Source organism: Hemitrygon akajei, chromosome 1 (genome assembly GCF_048418815.1).
Source record: "Hemitrygon akajei chromosome 1, sHemAka1.3, whole genome shotgun sequence".
NCBI lineage: Eukaryota > Metazoa > Chordata > Chondrichthyes > Myliobatiformes > Dasyatidae > Hemitrygon > Hemitrygon akajei.
The window spans coordinates 154,509,484-154,530,504 of NC_133124.1; the positions used below are offsets into that span (position 1 = coordinate 154,509,484).

At 40.7% G+C, this 21,021-nt stretch overlaps 1 protein-coding gene across 8 annotated transcripts in view; it reads right to left on the reverse strand.

Annotated features, from left to right (window-relative positions):
- LOC140731567 (uncharacterized) overlaps positions 1-21,021 on the reverse strand; it is a 48,937-nt gene that overhangs the window by 14,476 nt on the left and 13,440 nt on the right. For 3 of the 8 annotated variants that reach the window (XM_073053089.1, XM_073053123.1, XM_073053098.1), the window contains 2 exons: positions 10,104-10,272; positions 6,051-8,219 (listed from right to left, as the gene is read on the reverse strand). In XM_073053089.1, coding sequence (XP_072909190.1) covers positions 6,291-7,565 — 1,275 coding nt within the window. In that variant the 5' untranslated portion in view covers positions 7,566-8,219; positions 10,104-10,272 and the 3' untranslated portion in view covers positions 6,051-6,290. Of the gene's footprint in view, positions 1-6,050; positions 8,220-10,103; positions 10,273-13,072; positions 13,292-21,021 lie in introns of those variants that run through there. The other 5 variants (XR_012099874.1, XR_012099875.1, XR_012099873.1 and 2 more) reach the window with 3 other exon arrangements.

The following is a 21,021-nucleotide window of genomic DNA, read 5'->3' on the forward strand; positions in this document are numbered from 1 at the left end:
ATCAGTTTTTATGTTCCCTGCCAGCTTTCTCTCATAATCTTTTTTTCCCTTTCCTAATTAAGCCCTTTGTCCTCCTCTGCTGGTCTCTGAATTTCTCCCAGTCCTCAGGTGTGCCGCTTTTTTTTTTGCTAATTTATATGTTTCTTCTTTGGACTTGATACTATCCCTAATTTCCCTTGTCAGCCACGGGTGCACTACCTTCCCTGGTTTATTCTTTTGCCAAACTGGGATGAACAATTGTTGTAGTTCATCTATGCGATCTTTAAATGCTTGCCATTGCATATCCACCGTCAACCCTTTAAGTATCATTTGCCAGTCTGTCTTAGCTAATTCATGTCTCATACCTTCAAAGTTACCCTTCTTTAAGTTCAGAACCTTTGTTTCTGAATTAACGATGTCACTCTCCATCTTAATGAAGAATTCCACCATATTATGGTCACTCTTACCCAAGGGGCCTCGCACGACAAGATTGCTAACTAACCCTTCCTCATTGCTCAATACACAATCTAGAATGGCCTGCTCTCTAGTTGGTTCCTCGACATGTTGGTTCAGAAAACCTTCCCGCATACATTCCAAGAAATCCTCTTCCTCAACACCCTTACCAATTTGGTTCACCCAATCTATATGTAGATTGAAGTCACCCATTATAACTACTGTTCCTTTATTGCACGCATTTCTAATTTCCTGTTTAATGCCATCCCCAACCTCACTACTACTGTTAGGTGGCCTGTACACAACTCCCACCAGCGTTTTCTGCCCCTTAGTGTTATGCAGCTCTACCCATATCGATTCCACATCCTCCAGACTAATGTCCTTCCTTTCTATTGCATTAATCTCCTCTCTAACCAGCAATGCTACCCCACCTCCTTTTCTTTCCTGTCTATTGAATATCCCTGGATGTTGAGCTCCTATCCTTAGTAACCCTGGAGCCATGTCTCTGTGATCCCAACTATATCATATTCATTAATAACTATCTGCACATTCAATTCATCCACCTTGTTACGAATGCTCCTCGCATTGACACACAAAGCCTTCAGTCTTGTTTTCACAACACTCTTAGCCCATATACAATTATGTTAAAAAGTGGCCCTTTTTGCTTTTTGCCCTGGATTTGCCTGCCTGCCACTTTGACTTTTCACCTTACTACTTTTTGCTTCTACCCTCATTTTACACCCCTCTGTCTCTCTGCACTTGTTCCCATCCCCCTGCCACATTAGTTTAAATCCTCCTGAACAGGAGCAGCAAACGCTCCCCCTAGGACATTGGTTCCAGTCCAGCCCAGGTGCAGACCGTCCTGTTTATACTGGTCCCACCTCCCCCAGAACTGGTTCCAATGCCCCAGTAATTTGAATCCCCCCCCCCCCCGCACCATTTTTCAAGCCACGTATTCATCTGAAATATCCTGCTATTTCTACTCTGACTAGCTCGTGGCACTGGTAGTAATTCAGAGATGATTACCTTTGTGGTCCTACTTTTTAGTTTATCTCCTAACTCCCTAAATTCACCTTGTAAGACCTCATCCGGGTTTTTACCTATATCGTTGGTACCTATGTGCACCACGACCACTGGCTGTTCACCCTCCCATTCCAGAATGTCCTGCAGCCGCTCAGAGACATCCTTGACCCTTGCACCAGGGAGGCAACATACCATCCTGGAGTCTCGTTTGCGGCCACAGAAACGCCTATCTATTCCCCTTACAATCGAATCCCCTAACGCTATAGCTCTCCCACTCCTTTTCCTTCCCTCCTGTGCTGCAGAGCCACCCATGGTGCAATGAACTCGACTGCTGCTGCCTTCCCTTGATGAGACATCTCCCCCAACAGTATCCAAAACAGCATATCTGTTTAGGAGGGAGATGACCTCAGGGGACTCCTGCACTACTTGGCTACTGCTACACTGTCTAGTGGCCACCCCTTCCCTTTCTGTCTGTGTAGCCTTTACCTGTGGTGTGGCCAACTCACTGAACATGCTATTCACGACTTTCTCAGCATCGCTGATGCTCCAGTATGAATCCAATCGCAGCTCCAGACGCTCAATGTGGTCTGCCAGAAGCTGCAGTTGGACACACTTCCTGCACACATAGTCGTCAGTGACACTGGAAGTATCCCAGATTTCCCACATGCTGCAGGATGAACAAACCACGGGGCCGATCTCAGCTGCCATGACCTACACAATACTTGCCTCAACTTTTGAAACTTTCTCCTTTGAAAGGAACCTACCCGGCCTTACCTCACTTGGAGTGAAGCTCGTCCTCAGCCTCTGCTCGCCAAAGCCTCTCGAGTCAAAGCCTGAAATCTCCACTCCTTCACTGGCCCACTCACTCACTGGCTGCTTTGGGTTTTATTACTGGGCAGCTAATATACGGAATCTCACATTTCGGTTATACTACATTCATCACGAGGACTGTTCTGGGTGGATTTCTTTAGAAGCTAACTCGGTTAATAAATTGTCTATTATCTCTCTTTTGGGATCTTCACTTCCTTTATCCTTAAGCAAGATAACTGAAAATGTTGTAGTCAAACTTACCTTGAGGATTTGGATATAATTTAGAAAACACTTTGATTTATTGAGATTCTCCCTTTCTAATCCCATTTTAAAAAAATATCTCTTTAAGCTTTCTATGACCGATGTAGTTTTTAAGCACTGGGGAGGATTGGGTATTACATGTTTCCAGGATCTGTTTGTGGAGGAAGTCTTTCTTCATTCGAACAATTGTCAACTAAGTATAGTTTATCAAAAACCCATTTTTCTCAGTACTTACAAACTGGAGATTTTCTGTGATCTCAATTATATACATTTCTTAATAGAACTGATAAAAATGTATTAGATGAAATTCTAAATACCTTGTATGAAATCATTTTATTATGGTTCAATATCCAATATTTATGATATGTTGTTGGGAATGAGAAATGATTTAGACAAAATCAAAAGTCTTTGGGAATAAGATATACAGACTTCAATTTCTGAAGAAAATTGGAATGAAATTTTTAAAATGGTTGATACTTCATCTTTATGTGCTTGTTATTCCCTCCTACAATTTAAAGTCGTTCATAGGGCTCATATGACCAAGGATAAGTTATCTTGTTTTTATATGGATATATCTCCCTACTATGATAGGTGTAACAATGGAGAAGCTTCATTTATTCATATGGTTTGGACATGCCCAAGTTTGGAAAATATTGGAAGGAAGTACAGTCGGCCCTCCTTATCCGTGGCTTCCGCATCCACGGATTCAACCAACCGCAGATTAGGAAAACCAGGAAGTTCTCTCTCCAGCACTCGTCGTTTGAGCATGTACAGACTATTTTTTCTTGTCATTTTCCCCTAAATGATACAGTATAATAACTATTTACATAGCATTTACATTGTATTAGGTATTAAGTAATCTAGAAATGATTTAAAAGTACAGGCAGTCCCTGGGTTATGAACGAGTTCCGTTCCTGAGTCCGTCTTTAAGTCGATCTGAAGTCGGAACAGGTACATCCGGTATTATGTAGCCTCAGTTTGTAAAATGTTTGTCTTAGTATTGTTACGTACCCCGTAACTGGGTTAACAGACCAGCAGAAAAGGACTGATATGTTGGAGTCTGGTAGTACTGTAACTAAAGGTGTTTATTAGTAAACTAAGGAATACAGTATCAAAAATGCCAATATACATATAAAACAGGTTAGTAATGATAAATACAGAAGTGTAGGAATAATAATCAACAGTAAAAAAACAACTTCTATCAAAGTCTAGGGGTCAAGGAATAAGAGAATATAGAGTTCAGTTCAGTTCGCGCTGAGGTAGTTGTTGTGTTGCAATGTTGGAGAGAGAGGAAGCGAGCAAGAGATGAGCAGCTGCAGCAGGCAAACCTTCCGTCATCTTCTTGTTCCGTTGTACCGTTGGGGTCACCGATTATGACCCTTCCGTTCCAGGCTAGACCGTTCTTCAGTGATGGACTCGTCACCCAGGCAAGGGCGGACACACACACACGTCCCCACTGGTCTGCCTTCATCCACTGTGCTCCAGACCGATTCTCCTGAACCGATCCTCCAGGCCCCCACCTTCCTGTGGGTGCACAACACTCTTTCAGTGTCCACTGGTGTGTCTGAGGGTGTCTCCCCAGACCTGTCTTTTATCCCCACTGATGGAGTATCAGCCATCCATCAACTCCACATGTCCATGTCCATCAAACTAGTCCACTCCCTGCTGTCCGATCATTGACCGACTGTAGTCTAACGCTTTTCCAATGACCAATGGCATTTCACCTCTTTACGATTGCTTTATTACTTCCACTTTATTTTCAATCCTGATCGTGATTATTTTCGTGAACAGAAACACTGCAGATTCAGAGCTGCACCAGGTCCTAAAGACTACCGCACTAATACATGTTAAATAAGGTCCGGTGTTCCGCTGGCTCCTAAAGACCACTGTATTGAGACAGGTTAAATAATGGACTTGTGCATCTGCATTTTTTGGTATCCGTGGGGGGTACCGGAACGAATCCCCCGCGGATAAGGAGGGCCAACTGTATTCCAAACATTTTCTGTACTCTTTAAAGTAAATTTTAAGCCTAATCCTTTGACTGCCCTATTTGGTATTGTTGGAAGGAAAGATATCGTCTTGAAGACATTTGATTTGCACATTCTGGCTTTTATCTCTCTTATGGTGTTCTCTTTTATCTCTCTATATTGTGTTCAATTCTGGTCACCTCATTATAGGAAGGATGTGGAAGCTATGCAGAGGGTGCAGAGAATATTTACCAGGATGTTGCCTGGTTTGGAGAACAAGTCATATGAAACAAGGTCAGCAGAGCTGGGACTTTTCTCTTTGGAGGGTAGAAGAATGAGAGGAGACTTGATAAAGGTCTACAAGATTATGGGAGGCATAGATAGGGTGGATAGTCAGTACCTGTTTCCCAGGGCACCAATAGCAAACATCAGAGGGCATATGTACACAATTAAGGGAGGGAAGTTTAGGGGACTCATCAGGGGTAAGTTTTTTTTTACACAGAGGGTTGTGAGTGCCTGGAATGACTTGCCAGGGATGGTAGTGGATGCTAAAACATTAGGGGTATTTAACAGCCTCTTGGACAGGCACATGGATGAAAGAAAAATAGAGGGTTATGGGGTAGTGTGGGTTTAGTACTTTTAAGGACTATATGGGTTGGCACAACATGGAGGGGGTGAAGGGCCTGTACTGTGCGGTAGTATTCTATGGTTCTATGGCTAGGGGGGGGGGGGGGCACTTTTGTTTAAATGGAAGGATGCTGTTCCGCCTAACCATGCTCAGTGGTTACGGGATGTTATGGCATGCCTAAATTTAGAAAAGATTCGTTGTTCAGTTTCTGAATCTATAAAAGATTTTCAAAATTTGTGCGGGCCATTTTAAAATTATTTTGATAATCTTTGAGTTCTCATTAAAGTACAGAAGTTGGTTAATAACATATTTTATTATCTGATAAGGTTTTTTTTTTAACTTTTTTTTTCCGAAACAGCTTCGACTTTGGTAGTGGGTACAGCTCTCTTTTTTTTAATAAAACTGTTTAAGTTCTAATATATGAAATAATCTATATGAATATAGGGTAAGCAGTTAGTTAATATGATTCAATATACTGTATCTAGTATTATTATATTTTTTCTTTCATTTTATAACATGTATTCAATTGTACTCTGTATTCTTCTATATAGAAATCAATAAAAATATTGAAAAAGAAAAAAGCAGGGAAAATGACCCATAATGTGGAAATGAGCCCTGAATAAGGAGGTTAACTCCCAATGTCATTCTTCCTCAGTCCAGAGATTTGAGGGGCGAAGAACATCTCAGACAGAACTGCTGTCAGCTCGACTTCTTCAGTCTGCAGAGTATTCACAGGAAACCTCTTCACCCACAGAGTGGTGGCTGTCTGGAACCCAGCATCACAGGGAGAGTGAGAGGGCAACAACAGGGGAGGATTTAAAAGGACTGTCATGGAACTGAATCACTGGCAGGGTCCAGCCAGCCTGAGTTGACTCTGTACTGTAAACTGGGTATGTTATAAATTCACTAAGTACCGGAGACAGAGTTTAAGATAAACTGATTTATTTCTCTCAGATCCAGAATATTAAACTCCAGTCCCATTAAAGGTGAATGTGCAGCAGAAGAAACTCCTCCCATGCCCAGTGACCAGGGTGCAGAACTGGGTGTGGTGAGCAGCAGCAATAATTGCAGAGTTCAGCACCAACAGTCACTCTCAAAATTGTATTCAGCAACGGTGATGAACAAATAACCAGCTTGCAGCTTATTAAAATTTTCTCCCCAATGTGAACTCAATGATGCACATTCAGTTGATTTGGCTGAGAGAAACTCTTCCCAAAGTCTGAGCAGGTGAACGGCCTCTCCCCAGTGTGAACTGACTGGTGTCTCTGTAGGGTATATGATCGAGTGAATCCCTTTCCACAGTCTGAGCAAGTGAACGGCTTCTCCTCAGTGTGAACTGACTGGTGTGCTAGTAGTTCGGATGACCGACTGAATCGCTTCCCACATTCTGAGCAGGTGAATGGCCTCTCCCCAGTGTGAACTTGTTGGTGTCTCTGCAGGGCAGAAGAGTGAGTGAATCCCTTCCCACAGACTGAGCAGTTGAACGGCTTCTCCCCAGTGTGAACTCGTTGGTGACTCCGTAGTTGGAATGACTGAGTGAATGTTTTCCCACAGTCTGAGCAGGTGAACGGCTTCTCCCCAGTGTGAACTCGTTGGTGTTTCTGTAGGTGGGATGACTGAGTGAATCTCTGCCCACAGACTGAGCAGGTGAATGGCTTCTCCCCTGTGTGAACTGACTGGTGTGTCAGTAGGTAAGATGATGAAATAAATCCCATCCCACATTCTGAGCAGGTGAACGGCCTCTCCCCAGTGTGAACTCGCTGGTGTATCTGCAGCTTAGATGACCGAGTGAATCCCTTCCCACATTCTGAGCAGGTGAATGGCCACTCCTGAGTGTGAACAGACCGGTGTGCCAATAGGGTGGATGACTGGGCGAATCCCTTCCCACAGACTGAGCAGGTGAACGGCCTCTCTCCAGTGTGAACTCGTTGGTGACTCTGTAGGTTGGATGATTCAGTGAATCTCTTCCCACAGACTGAGCAGGTGAATGGCTTCTCCCCTATGTGAACTGAATGGTGTCTCAGTAGGTGGGATGACTGAGTGAATCCCTTCCCACAGTCTGAGCAGGTGAATGGCCACTTCCCAGTGTGAACTGATTGGTGTCTCAGTAGGCGGGATGACTGAGTGAATCCCTTCCCACAGTCTGAGCAGGTGAATGGCCGCTCCCCAGTGTGAACTGATTGGTGTCTCAGTAGGTGGGATGATTTAGTGAATCCCTTCCCACAGTCTGAGCAGGTGAATGGCCACTCCCCAGTGTGAACTGATTGGTGTCTCAGTAGGTAGGATGACTGAGTGAATCCCTTCCCACAGTCTGAGCAGGTGAATGGTCGCTCCCCAGTGTGAACTGACCGGTGTGCTTGTAGGTTGGATGATTTAGTGAATCCCTTCCCACAGTCTGAGCAGGTAAATGGCCACTCCCCGATGTGAACTCGCTGGTGAGCCATTATCGTGGATGACCGAGTGAATCCCTTCCCACAGACTGAGCAAGTGAATGGCCTCTCCCTAGTGTGAACTGACTGGTGAGCCAGGAGATCAGATGACCGAGTGAAACCCTTCCCACTGTCTGAGCAGGTAAACAGCCTCTACCCAGTGTGAACTCGCTGGTGTTTCAGTAGGTGAGATTTAGTGAATTCCTTCCCATAGACTGAGCAGGTGAATTGCCTCCCTCCTGTATGAACTCGCTGATGTACCTTCAGTTTAGATGAACAAGTGAATCCCTTCTCAGTCTGAGCAGGTGAATGGCCGCTCGCTAGTGTGAACTGACTTGTGTACCAGTAGGTCAGATGACCGAGTGAATCCTTCCCCACAAATTCAGCAGATGACCAGCTTCTGCCCAGTGTGAACGGACTGTTGTGTCCACAGGTGGGAAGACCAACTGAATCCCTTCTCATCCACAGAACAAATGAATGGCCTTGCCCAGTGTGAACTTGCTGATGTACCTTCAGTTGAGATGACCCAGTGAATCCCTCCCCACAGTCTGAGCAGGAAGGATGATTGAGTGAAAACCTTGCTCCACTTCTTAAATATCTGGACAGAGACAGCAAAACTGGCGTGTTGTATTCGAGATTCCTGCAGACAAATTCTTTGTCATTTTTAACCTGTAAGAAGATTTACAAAATCCATTAATGTGTGGACAACATTTCAGATGTGATCACTTGAGTTGTCAAGGTGTGATCTGGTATCACACTGTTACAGTGAAGTTCAACCCAACTTGGAGAGAGAAATCATTTTCTAACAGAGCACAGTGATGGTATCTGGAATGACCATCAAATTCTCTGATGTTCTTTCTGTCTCTATAAGAATGGGTACAGAGGAGTAAGTTTTTAAACACAGAGAGTTGTGTGTACGTGGAATGGGCTGCCAGCGACAGTGGCGGAGGCGGAGAGAACAGGGTCTTTTAAGAGACCCCTGGACAGGTATATGGAGCACAGAAAATTAGAGGGCTATGGGTAACGCTAGGTAATTTCTCACGTAAGGACATGTTCGGCACAGCTTTGTGGGACAAAGAGCCTGTATTGTGCTATAGGTTTTTTTCTATGTTTCTGCTGTCTCCAATCTGTGACCTGGCTCAGTTTGACTCTCTCCATTGGTATTATTCCCTCTTCCCACTGAGCTGCATGGGTGCCTGGCCCCACAGTAACTGAAACACTCTCACACAAATAGCACACACAGAATGCTGGTGGAACACAGCAGGCCAGGCAACATCCATAGGGAGAAGCATTGTCAACGTTTCGGGCCGAGACCCTTCATCAGTACTAACTGAAAGGAAAGATAGTAAGAGATTTGAAAGTAGGAGGGGGAGGGGGAAATGCAAAATGATAGAAGACCGAAGGGGGTGGGACGAAGCTAAGAGCTGGAAAGGTGATTGGCAGAAGTGATACAATGCTGGAGAAGGGAAAGGATCATGGGACAGGAGGCCTAGGGAGAAAGAAAGGGGGAGGTGAGCACCAGAGGGAGATGGAGAACAGGCAGAGTGATGGGCAGAGAGAGAGAAAAAAAAACAAACAACTAAATATGTCAGGGATGGGTAAGAAGGGGAGGAGGGGCATTAACAGAAGTTAGAGAAGTCAATGTTCATGCCATCAGCTTGGAGGTTACCCAGCCGGTATATAAGGTGTTGTTCCTCCAACCTGAGTATGGCTTCATTTTGACAGTAGAGGAGGCCATGGATAGACATATCAGAACGGGAATGGGCCGTGGAATTAAAATGTGTGGCCACTGGGAGATCCTGCTTTGCCTGGGTGATGGGTCCTCCCTTTTCCTATCTTGGTACCAACATGTACCAAGACAGCTGGCTGCTCGTCCTCTCCCTTCAGAATATTCTGGACCCGATCTGAGACATCCCGGAGGCAACCCACCATGCAGGTATCTCTATCAGGCTCACAGAATCTCCTGTCGGTTCCCCTGACTATGGAATCCCCAATGACTACCGCATTCCTCTTCTCCCTCCTTCCCTCCTGAACAACTGCGCCAGGCTCAGTGCCAGAGACCCGGTCACCGTGGCTGTCCCCTGTCAGGTGATCCCCCTCAACAGCATCCTGAATGTTTACATTCAGACAACACAAATTTAAGCATTAAGTGATCTTAGAAAATTAGAAATTCCAAGTAAGGGTTAACATTTGAAGAATGTACAATAGCTTTAATGTATGGAAATGTTTTATCCAGAGAACAGAGGACAGGACTTTGGCATTTTGTGATGATTATCATGTAACACAGCCAGACAAGGTAATGTCAGAACTGACTAAAACCTTCTTAGAGGATGCAGGGCATTGAAATGAGAAAACACAGAGGAGATGTGAGTGGCTTTAAAGAGCTGGCCTGCTAACAGCACATTATCGAATCTGGAGTGATATGAGGAGAATTGACCAGAGGCGTAACTGTACTTCTGGGCACGTTCAGCCTCACTCCAACTATTTCATACCTTCCATTGTACAGATATACATTATGTCTAAACAACCAGAGTTTGAGTAAATGAGACTCACCAGACTTTGTACTGTCTGAATCAATGGAAACTCTGAGTCAGAAGGGTTCTCTCCAGTTGATGCTCTCAGTCCTCAGGCTGGTTCACTCGTTGCTGTTCCCTCGTCTTCGGTCGTGGTTTGCTTCCAGTTACGGGCTCTTCTTCCAATAGATCTCTCAGCGCAGATCTAACTTTAACCAGAGAGACAATGAAACACGTTAACAATACAAAGGAGAACCAAATATTTCTGCTTAATGTTACTGAGAGCAAAACTCTCTGAAATTTAAATGTTGAATACAAATATAACTATCTCAGTGAACAAATCTGTAATAGTCCCTCACATTTTACAAAACCTGATCTGGGATATGAAGGAGTCACTGTTTAGACATGGTAAGACGTAAGACACAGGAACAGAATTCGGTGATTTGATCGATCTGGTCTGCCCCACCACTCAACCATGGCTGAATTTTATTCCAGCACCATATTCCTGCCTTCCTCCTGCAACCCTGAAGCTACTTAGCAATCATGAATGTATTAATCTCTGTCATAAACATACCCAAATGGCAGCCTCAACCAACCTCTGCGGCAACAAATTCCACAGATCAGACATCTTTTGGCCAAAGAATTTTTCTCATCTCAGTTTTAAAGGGAAGCATCTTTATTCTGAGACTGTGCCGTCAGATCCCAGACTCCCCGTCTAATGGAAACACCCTCTCCATGTCCACCGTATCCAGGCTTTTCAGCATTTGGTAGGTTTACTTAACCGTACATCCCCCCACCACCCCACCGTCCCTCTGAACTCCATTGAGCACAGGTCCAGAACCATCAGATGCTCCTCATACATAGCGCCGATCATTCCTGAGATTATTCTTGTAGACCTCGTTAGCAACAACTGCACTGAACACATTTCCAGAAATAACAGACAAATTGGTGCCAGGATAATTTACAGGGGATGGTTGTGGTTTCTTTACTGTTCTACTATCACAGAACAAGCCATTTCCATTTCCAGGTTAAAACAGGTCCATTTCAGGTAATATAAACCAGTCCAGGGTGAATGTAATAAAAAGAAACTGGAATTACCAGAAACGCTCAGCAGACAAAGAACAGCTGTGGGGAGAGGAACAAACTTTACAATTCAGGTTAATAAAGTTTCGGCAGAATGACTTCAAGCATTTTCAGTTTTTAGAGCAGATCTCCAGCAACTTGAGATTCTGCTTGATTTCCACTGAGTGAGTGACTCATCGGAGTTAAGAGAGGCGGGACTGCGCAGGCGTGTGACGTTGGGCAGTGAAGCGGGGAAGATTTAAAAAGGACAGAAATTCTAAATCGGGTTTCACTTGGAGAAGGAAGATGGAGGATCAGAACGGGAGTGCGGCGGGAGCCATTTTGACTTTTTCTTATTCTCATCGGAGTTGAGAGCCAGGACTGCGCAGGCATGTGATGCCGGGCAGTGAAGCAGGGAAGAGTTAAAAAGGCCACAGCACTTCTTCAGCGGGCAGCGTCGTTTGCGGGCAGCAGAGTGAGGGCTTTGGCTCAACGGGCTTACGCGGAAGCGGGCGAGGCAAGGTAGGTTTAGGTTTCAGTTTTTCATGTTATTTGAGGAAAGGGGAAGTATGAGTGTGAGGGCAGCTTGTTGTTCTCGGTGTCAGATGTGGGAGGTCCTGGAGTCTCCTAGCCTCCCGGACATCCACATCTGCGCCAGGTGCGCCGAGCTGCAGCTCCTAAGGGACCGTGTTAGGGAACTGGAGATGCAGCTCGATGACCTTCGTCTGGTCAGGGAGAGTGAAGAGTTGATAGAGAGGAGTTATAGGGAGATGGTCACACCAGGGCCATGGGAGGCAGACAGGTGGGTCACGGTTAGGAGGGGGAAGGGGAAGAGTCAGGTACTAGAGAGTACCCCAGTGCCTGTACCCCTTGACAATAAGTACTCCTGTTTGAGTACTGTTGGGGGGTGGGGGGGGGGGGGAACAGCCTACCTGGGGGAAGCAACAGTGGCCATGCCTCTGGCACAGAGTCCGACCCTGTAGCTCAGAAGGGTAGGGAAAGGAAGAGGAAGGCTGTAGTAATAGGGAACTTGATAGTTAGGGGGTCAGACAGGCGATTCTGTGGATGGCAGTCTGCCTCCCTGGTGCCAGGGTCCGGCATGTTTCTGATCATGTCCAAGATATCCTGAAGTGGGAGGGTGAGGAGCCAGAGGTGGTGGTACATATAGGTACCAATGACATAGGTAGGAAAAGGGAAGAGGTCCTGAAAGGAGAATACAGGGAGTTAGGAAGGCAGTTGAGAAGAAGGACTGCAAAGGTAGTAATCTTGGGATTACTGCCTGTGCCACGCGACAGTGAGAGTAGGAATCATCCACCATTTTGCAGCGCATGGAGTAAGTCACATTTTATAGCGGCTCCACTTTTCTTTATACCTTATATCCCACTGACAGATTCCTTTTAAGTTTGATGATTTATTGCTTCTACTGAAGGACTTACAATTTAATTACAGTGGCCGGAAGTCAATCTGGTATTGAACTGAGAAGCGGCAAGACTTTTCCCGAAATGGAGCAAACTGAACAAGTAAAGAAAGTGGAGGAACCTGTTACTTTAGCAGGAATATTTTCTTCAGTACAAGATATGAAGTTTGAATTTGGATCGCTCAATACTAAGATTGATAAGCTGATGGATACCAATGGAAAGCTTGAAAAATTTATCTCTAGTGTTCAAGAATCTGAAGAATTTGGACTTTCAATTTCAGACACTTAAGCAGACTACAAATTGAATTGACAACGAACACGATCAATTCAGGCAAACTATTAAAGAACAAGGAGTGAAGATGTCTTCGATGGAAAAGAAAATTAATGAAATTACCTCGGAACTACCTAAAACGAAGAAAAAAGTGGTTTAGATAGTAGAGTACATTGGAGGAATTTGCGTATACTAGAATTGCCTGAAAATACTGAAGCTGGTGATCTGTTAAAGTTTTTCGCAGGCATGCTGTACTCACTTTTTAGTGAGACCCTGGAAGCTAGACCTTTAATCGATAGAGTCCATAGAGTCCGATTTTCTTGGTGTTCATCTGAATTACATCCTCAACCAATTGTACTTTGTTTGCATTATTATACAACCAAAGAAGCAATACTTCGAGAGGCTCAAAGAAAGCGAAAGATAATCCTCAAATCAACAGAGATTCGTATAGTCGAAGATTTCCCTCCTGAGATTTTTGCTGAAAGAAGGAAATACCGATAAGTCATGAGTGAAATGTATAAGCGAAATTTACATCCATCTCTTCAGCATCCAGCGCGGCTGATAATCTTTTCTGAAGGGTCTCAGTCACTGAGAATCTACTCCCCCCAGGAGGGATGGGAGTACATTAAAAATCTTAAAGTTAAGCCAATTGCTGAATAATTAGTGTGTGTGTGTGTGTATATATTTTGTAGGGAACTCTTATAGTATTATACTATAGAGGTCCATATAGGACCTGCCGTGCACTACTCTTTTTAATTTTTTTTGTTTTTTTCAACATTAATATAGTTTTAGGTTTCTTTTTTTTGTGAGAAAGAACTTCATTTGTAATATTATTTGCTTGGATTTACTTTTCTTTGAATATGTGATTAATATACGTTAGATGAATTTAAGATGGCCATCGCCAGTTATGTTGTTATTACTGTTAGACATAACATTGCAGTATTTGAAATTTGTTTGTCCCTTTTATTATGGCTATAATGGATAAGATTATTATTTCAATTTTAATATTTTAATATACGTAGCTGCAAAATGGAGGATAGGTTCAAGGGTTATTAGGTTAGCATGCGACCAGCCTATTGGTTGCTTTTTTTCTGGTTTTCTGGGAGGAGCTATGAGAATAGGTTTTCTTTCTCGATTGGGTGGTTATTTTGATGGACATTTTTTTCGCAAATACGTCATCCCTTCTAGTCATATCCATACCTTTTTGATTAATCTATGCTTGTGCAATAGTTTTCTTTATAAAGTATTAAATTAAATTTTAAACATGGATGTTAATAAAATTAATATAATCTCTTGGAATCTGAACGGTGTAAATCATCCTATTAAGTGTAAAAAGATTTTTAAGAAATTAAAAACACTTAACGCAGATATTATTTATGCACAAGAAAATCATATACGGAGACAGGATGAGGAGCGATTTTTAAAATTTTGAAAAAGACCTTTATTTCATTCTTTATCGACTAATAAAGTTAGAGGCGTATCTATTTTTGTTCACTCTAAAATCCCTTTTGTACATTTTAATACTATTACTGATTCGATTAGAAGATACTTAATTGTTACTGGTTTATTATGCGATCAAAAGGTAGCTTTGGTGTGTGTATACGCACCTAATGTAGATAGTTCTGAATTTTTTAAGAAGCTTTTTTCTGAGCTACCGAATTTGAATGAATGTAAGTTGATCATGGGCGGTGACTTTAATTGCTATCTGAATCCAGCAATTGACAGGTCATCAACCAATCCATCGCTTCCCAACAAAGCAGCGGCATGTATTAATTCTTTTTTACTAGAATATGGCCTGGTCGATATCTGGAGATTTAAACACCCTAACACAAAGATTTTTCTTTTTTTTCACACGTTCATCATAAATCCTCTAGAATTGATTACTTTTTTCTAGACACACGTTTGTTACACTCCACTGTTGAGTGTGCATATGACATCATTGCGTTTTTGGATCACGTGCCTTTGAAGTTAACCCTGAAGTTTTCGGATAGCTTTTTGAAAATGTCATAGTGGAGACTGAATCCCGTATTGTTACAGGATCCAGCCTTTGTTAGTTTTATTAAGGAGCAAATTTCTATATTTTTTGAATTTAATACAACTGAAGGAATGTCAAACCTGGTTATATGGGACACGATGAAATCTTTTCCTAGAGGACAAATAATTTCATACTCAGCAGCTTTAAGAAAGAAAACTAAAGCACAACTGTCAGTGCTTACTAATAAAATTAGAGAGATAGATAAAGCGTATTCAGTTAAACCTACTGAAGACCTATATAAAGAAAGGGTCGAACTTCTATCACAATATGATTTGTTTCTAACCTTTCTCATCGAACAGCAAATTCTTAAAAGTCTACTTTATATACATGGAGTTAAATCAGGTAAACTTTTGGCTGGTCAGTTAAAGGCTGGTATGATTAGAAGACAGATTTTAAAAATTTGTAGACCAGATAGAATTGAACCCTTAGATCCTTATGAAATTAATAAGATATTTATGGATTTCTACTCATCTTTATAAATCTGAATTCTCTGACAATACTATTATTATGAATAGATTTTTGCAAAAATTAAATATACCCAAAATTTTGACTCAAGATGTTGACATATTAGATGCACTTATTAAACAAGAGAAAATGGCTAAAGCTGTATCCTCTATGCAATTAGGGAAAGCTCCGGGACCAAATGGTTATACGGTGGAATTTTACAAGGAAATATGAAATGTCCCATGAAATGCCTATACCACATCTTCATCAAACTTTTACTGATTTTATACCCTCTGGGAATCTTCTGGAAACTTTTTATGAGGCATTAATTTCATTGATTCCTAAAAAAGGAAAAGATTTATTGGAATGTGCATCCTATAGACCTATCTCTTTACTGAAAGTAGATTTTTAAATTCTCTCTAAGATTCTAGCCAATAGACCTGAGAATATTTTGCCTACTGTTATCTCAAATGATCAAACTGGATTTATTAAAAATAGGTACTAATATTTTAATATTCAAAGAATGTTAAATATCATTTATTCCCCCTCAGTTAAAGAATCTGAATGTATTGTGTCTCTGGATGCAGAAAAAGTTTTTGATAGGGTGGAGTGGCCTTATCTGTTTCAGGTTTTGAAGAGGTTTAATTTTGGTCTGGGATTTATTTCCTGGATTAAACTGATTTATCAAGCCCCGGTTATCAAGCTGCGATTATAACTAATAATCAAAAGTCTCCTTATTTTAGATTATATAGAGGAACCCGTCAGGGCTGTCCTCTCAGTCCTTTGTTATGTAATTTGGTTTTAGAACCACTTGCTATTGCTCTTAGGGATTCTAATTCTGTGCAGGGTATTAAGAGAGGGGATAAACTGCAAAAGCTTTCGTTATATGCGGATGATTTATTAGTTTACATTTCAGACCCTAGGAAATCTATTCCTTCTATGTTATCTATATTTACAGAATTTAGTATTTTCTCTGGATATAAACTCAACTTCCATAAAAGTGAACTATTTCCTATTAATAATTATTCTGATTATTATGATCAAATACCTTTTAATATTGCTAAACACTATTTCATTTACCTTGGTATTAAAATTACTAAAAATTTTAAAGACCTATATAACTATATAACAATTACATCACAGAAACAGGCCATCTCGGCCCTTCTAGACCGTGACAAACGCTTACTCTCACCTAGTCCCACTGGCCCGCACTCAGTCCATAACCCTCCATTCCTTTTCTGTCCATATACCTATCCAATTTTACTTTAAATGACAATACTGAACCTGCCTCTACCACTTCTACTGGAAGCTCGTTCCACACAGTTACCACTCTCTGAGTAAAGAAGTTCCCCCTTGTATATAATTTTTCCCCTCTAATTGAATATACTCAACAAGCGCTTTCCAAATGGTCGCCTATATCAATGTCATTAATTGGTCGAATAAATGCTATAAAAATGGTTATTTTACTGACATTTTTATTTACATTTCAAGCAGTTCCATCTTTTGTTCCGAAAATACTTTTTGATAAAATAGATTCTATGAACTTGTCTTACATTTGGAATAATAAAAGCTCCAGAGTGAATAAATTTTCAATCTAGTACATAATCTAGTACAGATTATTTTTAGATATTTACAAATTAGGAATTTTTTACGTGATTTTTTTACTGAACTATCCTTTGACTTATTCTTCAAATCTGGTTTATGCTATATTTCAGCTTATACCATTTCAAAAAATGATTAATAGCTATTATTTATAAACAATTAATGTATGCACGTATGACGCCTAGTGATAAGGTTAAACATACTTGTGAAATAGAACTTCAACATTCACTTTCAGATGATCAATGGAGTAAAATTTATTATCTAGTCAATAATTCATCTATCTGTGCACGTCACTCCCTAATTCAGTTTAAGATAGTACACAGGGCCCATATGTCAAAAGACAAATTAGCGCATATTTGTTTTCTAATATAAGCCCTATTTGTGACAGATGCAATGCTGAGGTGGCTACTCTAACTCATATGTTTTGGTCCTGTGTAAAGTTAAATAATTTTTGGAGGGATGTGTTTAGAATATTATCAAAAGTTACAGGTGTGGATTTACAACCCAATTCACTTACGGCAATCTTTGGGATTATTCCAGAGGAAACAGGTCGAGTTCCTGCTTCCGTTCAACATGTGATAGCCTTTTCAACTTTAGTGGCCAGGAGAGCTATCTTGTTATACTGGAAAGATTCTAATCCACCTACTGTTTTTAACCGGCTCTCCTCCATTCTGTCGTGTTTAAGTTTGGAGAAAATTAGAAGCCGGACGTTTGACACATCTTTTAACTTTGAGCAAGTCTGGTGACCCTTTATTCAACATTTTCATTTGATTTAATTTTTTTAAGGAAAAATTTTCCTTATCCGCAAAGGTTTCGAGTTGACTGAAAGAATGTTTTCTTTCTTCTATTCTTTTCTCTTTTTCTCCTCAAATGGACTGCCCAATCTTTCCTTTTTTTTATTTTAGGCTAGTTTAGCGGGATCTCTTCTTCTTATTATTAATAAAATTTTCAGTCTTTTTTTTTTATTAGTTTTTTTATACATTTTCTACATAGCTACAGATAAAAAAATCCCAGATCAAAATGAAGAACATTGATACAGTGCAAAAATAAACATACAATAATAATATGATACAAAGAAAGATAATTGAGAAAGCACCCAAATTGAAGACATGTAAAATTAGTATCCTTCCCAAGCCCCGCAACAAAAAAAACTGCAGACCAACCACAACACAATATAGAGAATATAAATCAGGACAATCAAACCCCCAAAACTGTAAATACACTTAGCAACAGAAGATATTAATGCCTACTACCAAAAAAAAGGAGCTGAAAGCAAGGGACCGAAAAAAAACCTTAGTCAAGAGGAAGGTTATGAAAGTACTCAATGAAAGGTCCCCAGACCTTATGGAACTTTAAATCCGAATTAAGAACTGAATAATGAATTTTTTCAAGGTCTAAGCAGGCCATAATATCGTTAAGCCATTGAGCATGCTGGGCGGGGCAACATCTCTCCATCTAAGGAGGATTAAACGTCTAGCCAGGAGAGAGGCAAAAGATAATATTTGACACTTAGTCAAACTCAGACATAAATCTGTCTTACCCCAGAAACCAAACAAAGCAATTAAAGGGTTAGGTTCTAGGTGGTGATTCAGAATATGCGATAACGTTATGAAGACATCTTTCCAAAATTTCTCCAAGCTAGGACAAAGCCAGTACATATGAATGAGAGAGGCCTCGCCCCTTTTGCATTTATCACAAAGCGGACTAATGTTAGGGTAAAATCGAGATAATTTAGATTTAGACATATGGGCTCTATGAACAATCTTAAACTGTAAAAGGCAATGGCGAGCACAAAGAGAGGTTGAATTAACCGATTTGACAATCGAGTCCCAAGTCTCATCAGATAAGGAGGTATTTAAATCATGCTCCCATGCCATTTTAATTTTATCCACAGGGTCACGTCGTAAGGCTGCTAATTTATCACGAATAAATGATATTAAACCTTTACCTAGTGGATTAATAGAAAGAAATAAGTCCATAACATTTTTCTCAGGCATTTCAGGGAAGTTAGGAATTAAAGGAGTAATAAAGTGTCTAATTTGGAGATATCTAAAAAAATGAGCATTGGGCAGATTGAACAGCAGAGAGCTGTTGAAAAGAAGCAAAGCGATTATCAATAAAAAGATCTTCAAAATGTCTAATGCCCTTCCTATACCAATCATGGAATGCTGAGTCATACGTAGTAGGTAAAAAAAGGTGATTATGTAAGATAAGGCTAGAAAGGGAAAAACCATGGAAACCATAGAATTTCCTAAACTGAGCCCATATACACAAAGTGTGTCTGACAAGAGGATTAACTATTAATCTGGACAAACTACTAGGGAGTACAGAGCCAAGAAGTGCAGAGATAGATAATTCTTTAGTGGAGCTCAACTCCATTGCCACCCAATTAGGGCACTCGGGTTGGCCACAAAAAAAAGACCAAAAGGTAGCACAACATATATTGGCTGCCCAATAATATAAACGAAAGCTAGGTAAAGCCATGCCACCATCTTTTTTAGATTTTTGGAGTTCACCTTTATTAATTCTAGAGCGCTTATTCTTCCACAGATATGACAAAATAATAGAGTCTAAGGAATCAAAAAAAGATTTAGGAATAAAAATTGGGATTGATTGAAATAAATATAAAAGTTTAGGGAGAACATACATTTTAACAACATTAATACGACCTACCAAAGACATAGAAAGAGGTGACCATTGTAACAGACTCTGTTTAATAGTATATGAAAGATTGGCAAAATTTTCACGAAAGAGATCTTTAAACTTCCTTGTGACTGTAATCCCAAGATAAGTAAATTGATTATGAACTACTTTAAAAGGGAGATCACGAAATGTTAATTCTTGTGCTTCTTTATTAATTGGGAAAAGTTCGCTCTTATGTAAATTAAGTTTATATCCAGAGAGCTGGCTAAACTGGTCAAGAAGTGAAAACATTGGAGGTAAGGATGTAGATGGATTTGAAAGAAAAAGTAATAAGTCATCGGCATAAAGAGAAACTTTATGTTCAACACCCCCTCTCCAAATCCCGGTCAGTTCAGGACAATTTCGAAATGCTATTGCCAAGGGTTCTATAGCCAAATCAAAGAGAAAGGGACTTAAAGGGCATCCCTGACGGGTGCCACGTTTGAGGTTAAATAACTGGGATTTCTGAAAATTAGTTAAACCAGAGGTAGTAGGACACAAATACAGCAATTTGATCCAAGAGATAAAACTTTGACCTAAGTCAAATTTTTCTAAAACTGCAAAAAGGTAGTTCCACTCTATACGATCAAATGCTTTCTCCGCATCGAGGGAAATAACACATTCAGGAATCCCAGTTAGAGGTGAATATAAAATGTTAAATAAGCGTCGCATGTTAAAAAAAGGGAGACGGTTTTTAATAAAACCAGTTTGATCATCGGAAATAATAGAGGGAATAACACTTTCTAATCTATAAGCCAAAACTTTGGCCAAGATTTTAACATCAACATTAAGCAAAGAAATCGGCCTATACAAGGAACACTCTGTTGGGTCTTTACCCTTTTTTAATAAAAGAATAATAGATGCCTCATTAAAGGAGGGTGGCAATTGGCCATACTTAAACGAGTCAGATAATACTGAGAGTAACTGAGGAGAGAGAAGTGAAGAGAATGATTTATAAAATTCTACGGGGAACCCATCAGGTCCAGGAGATTTCCCTGAAGACAATGCAGAAATTGCAAAAGATATTTCTTCTGATGATATAGGCGCATTAAGTTTGGCTTTAAAATCAGATGAAAGCGAAGGAATATTCAGATTATTTAAAAAATGATCAACAGAGATTTTGTCATTCAAAGATTCAGAGGAATAAAGTCGAGAGTAGAAATTTTTAAATGCGTCATTGATTTCTAGGTGATCCGATGTAAAGTCTCCATTCTCCTTCCGGATCTTTGTAATATGTTGTTTGGCTTTGGAACGCCTCAACTGATTGGCTAGAAATTTACCAGATTTGTCACCATGGATATAAAAGCGACTCTTACTTTCAAGAAGTTGGCGTTCGACAGGTTGAGTAGACAGGAGGTTAAATTTAGATTGAAGTTCTACACGCTTCTTGTATAGTTCAGGGTTCTTAGTTTGAGCATACAGTTGATCCAAATCTTTAATCTGAT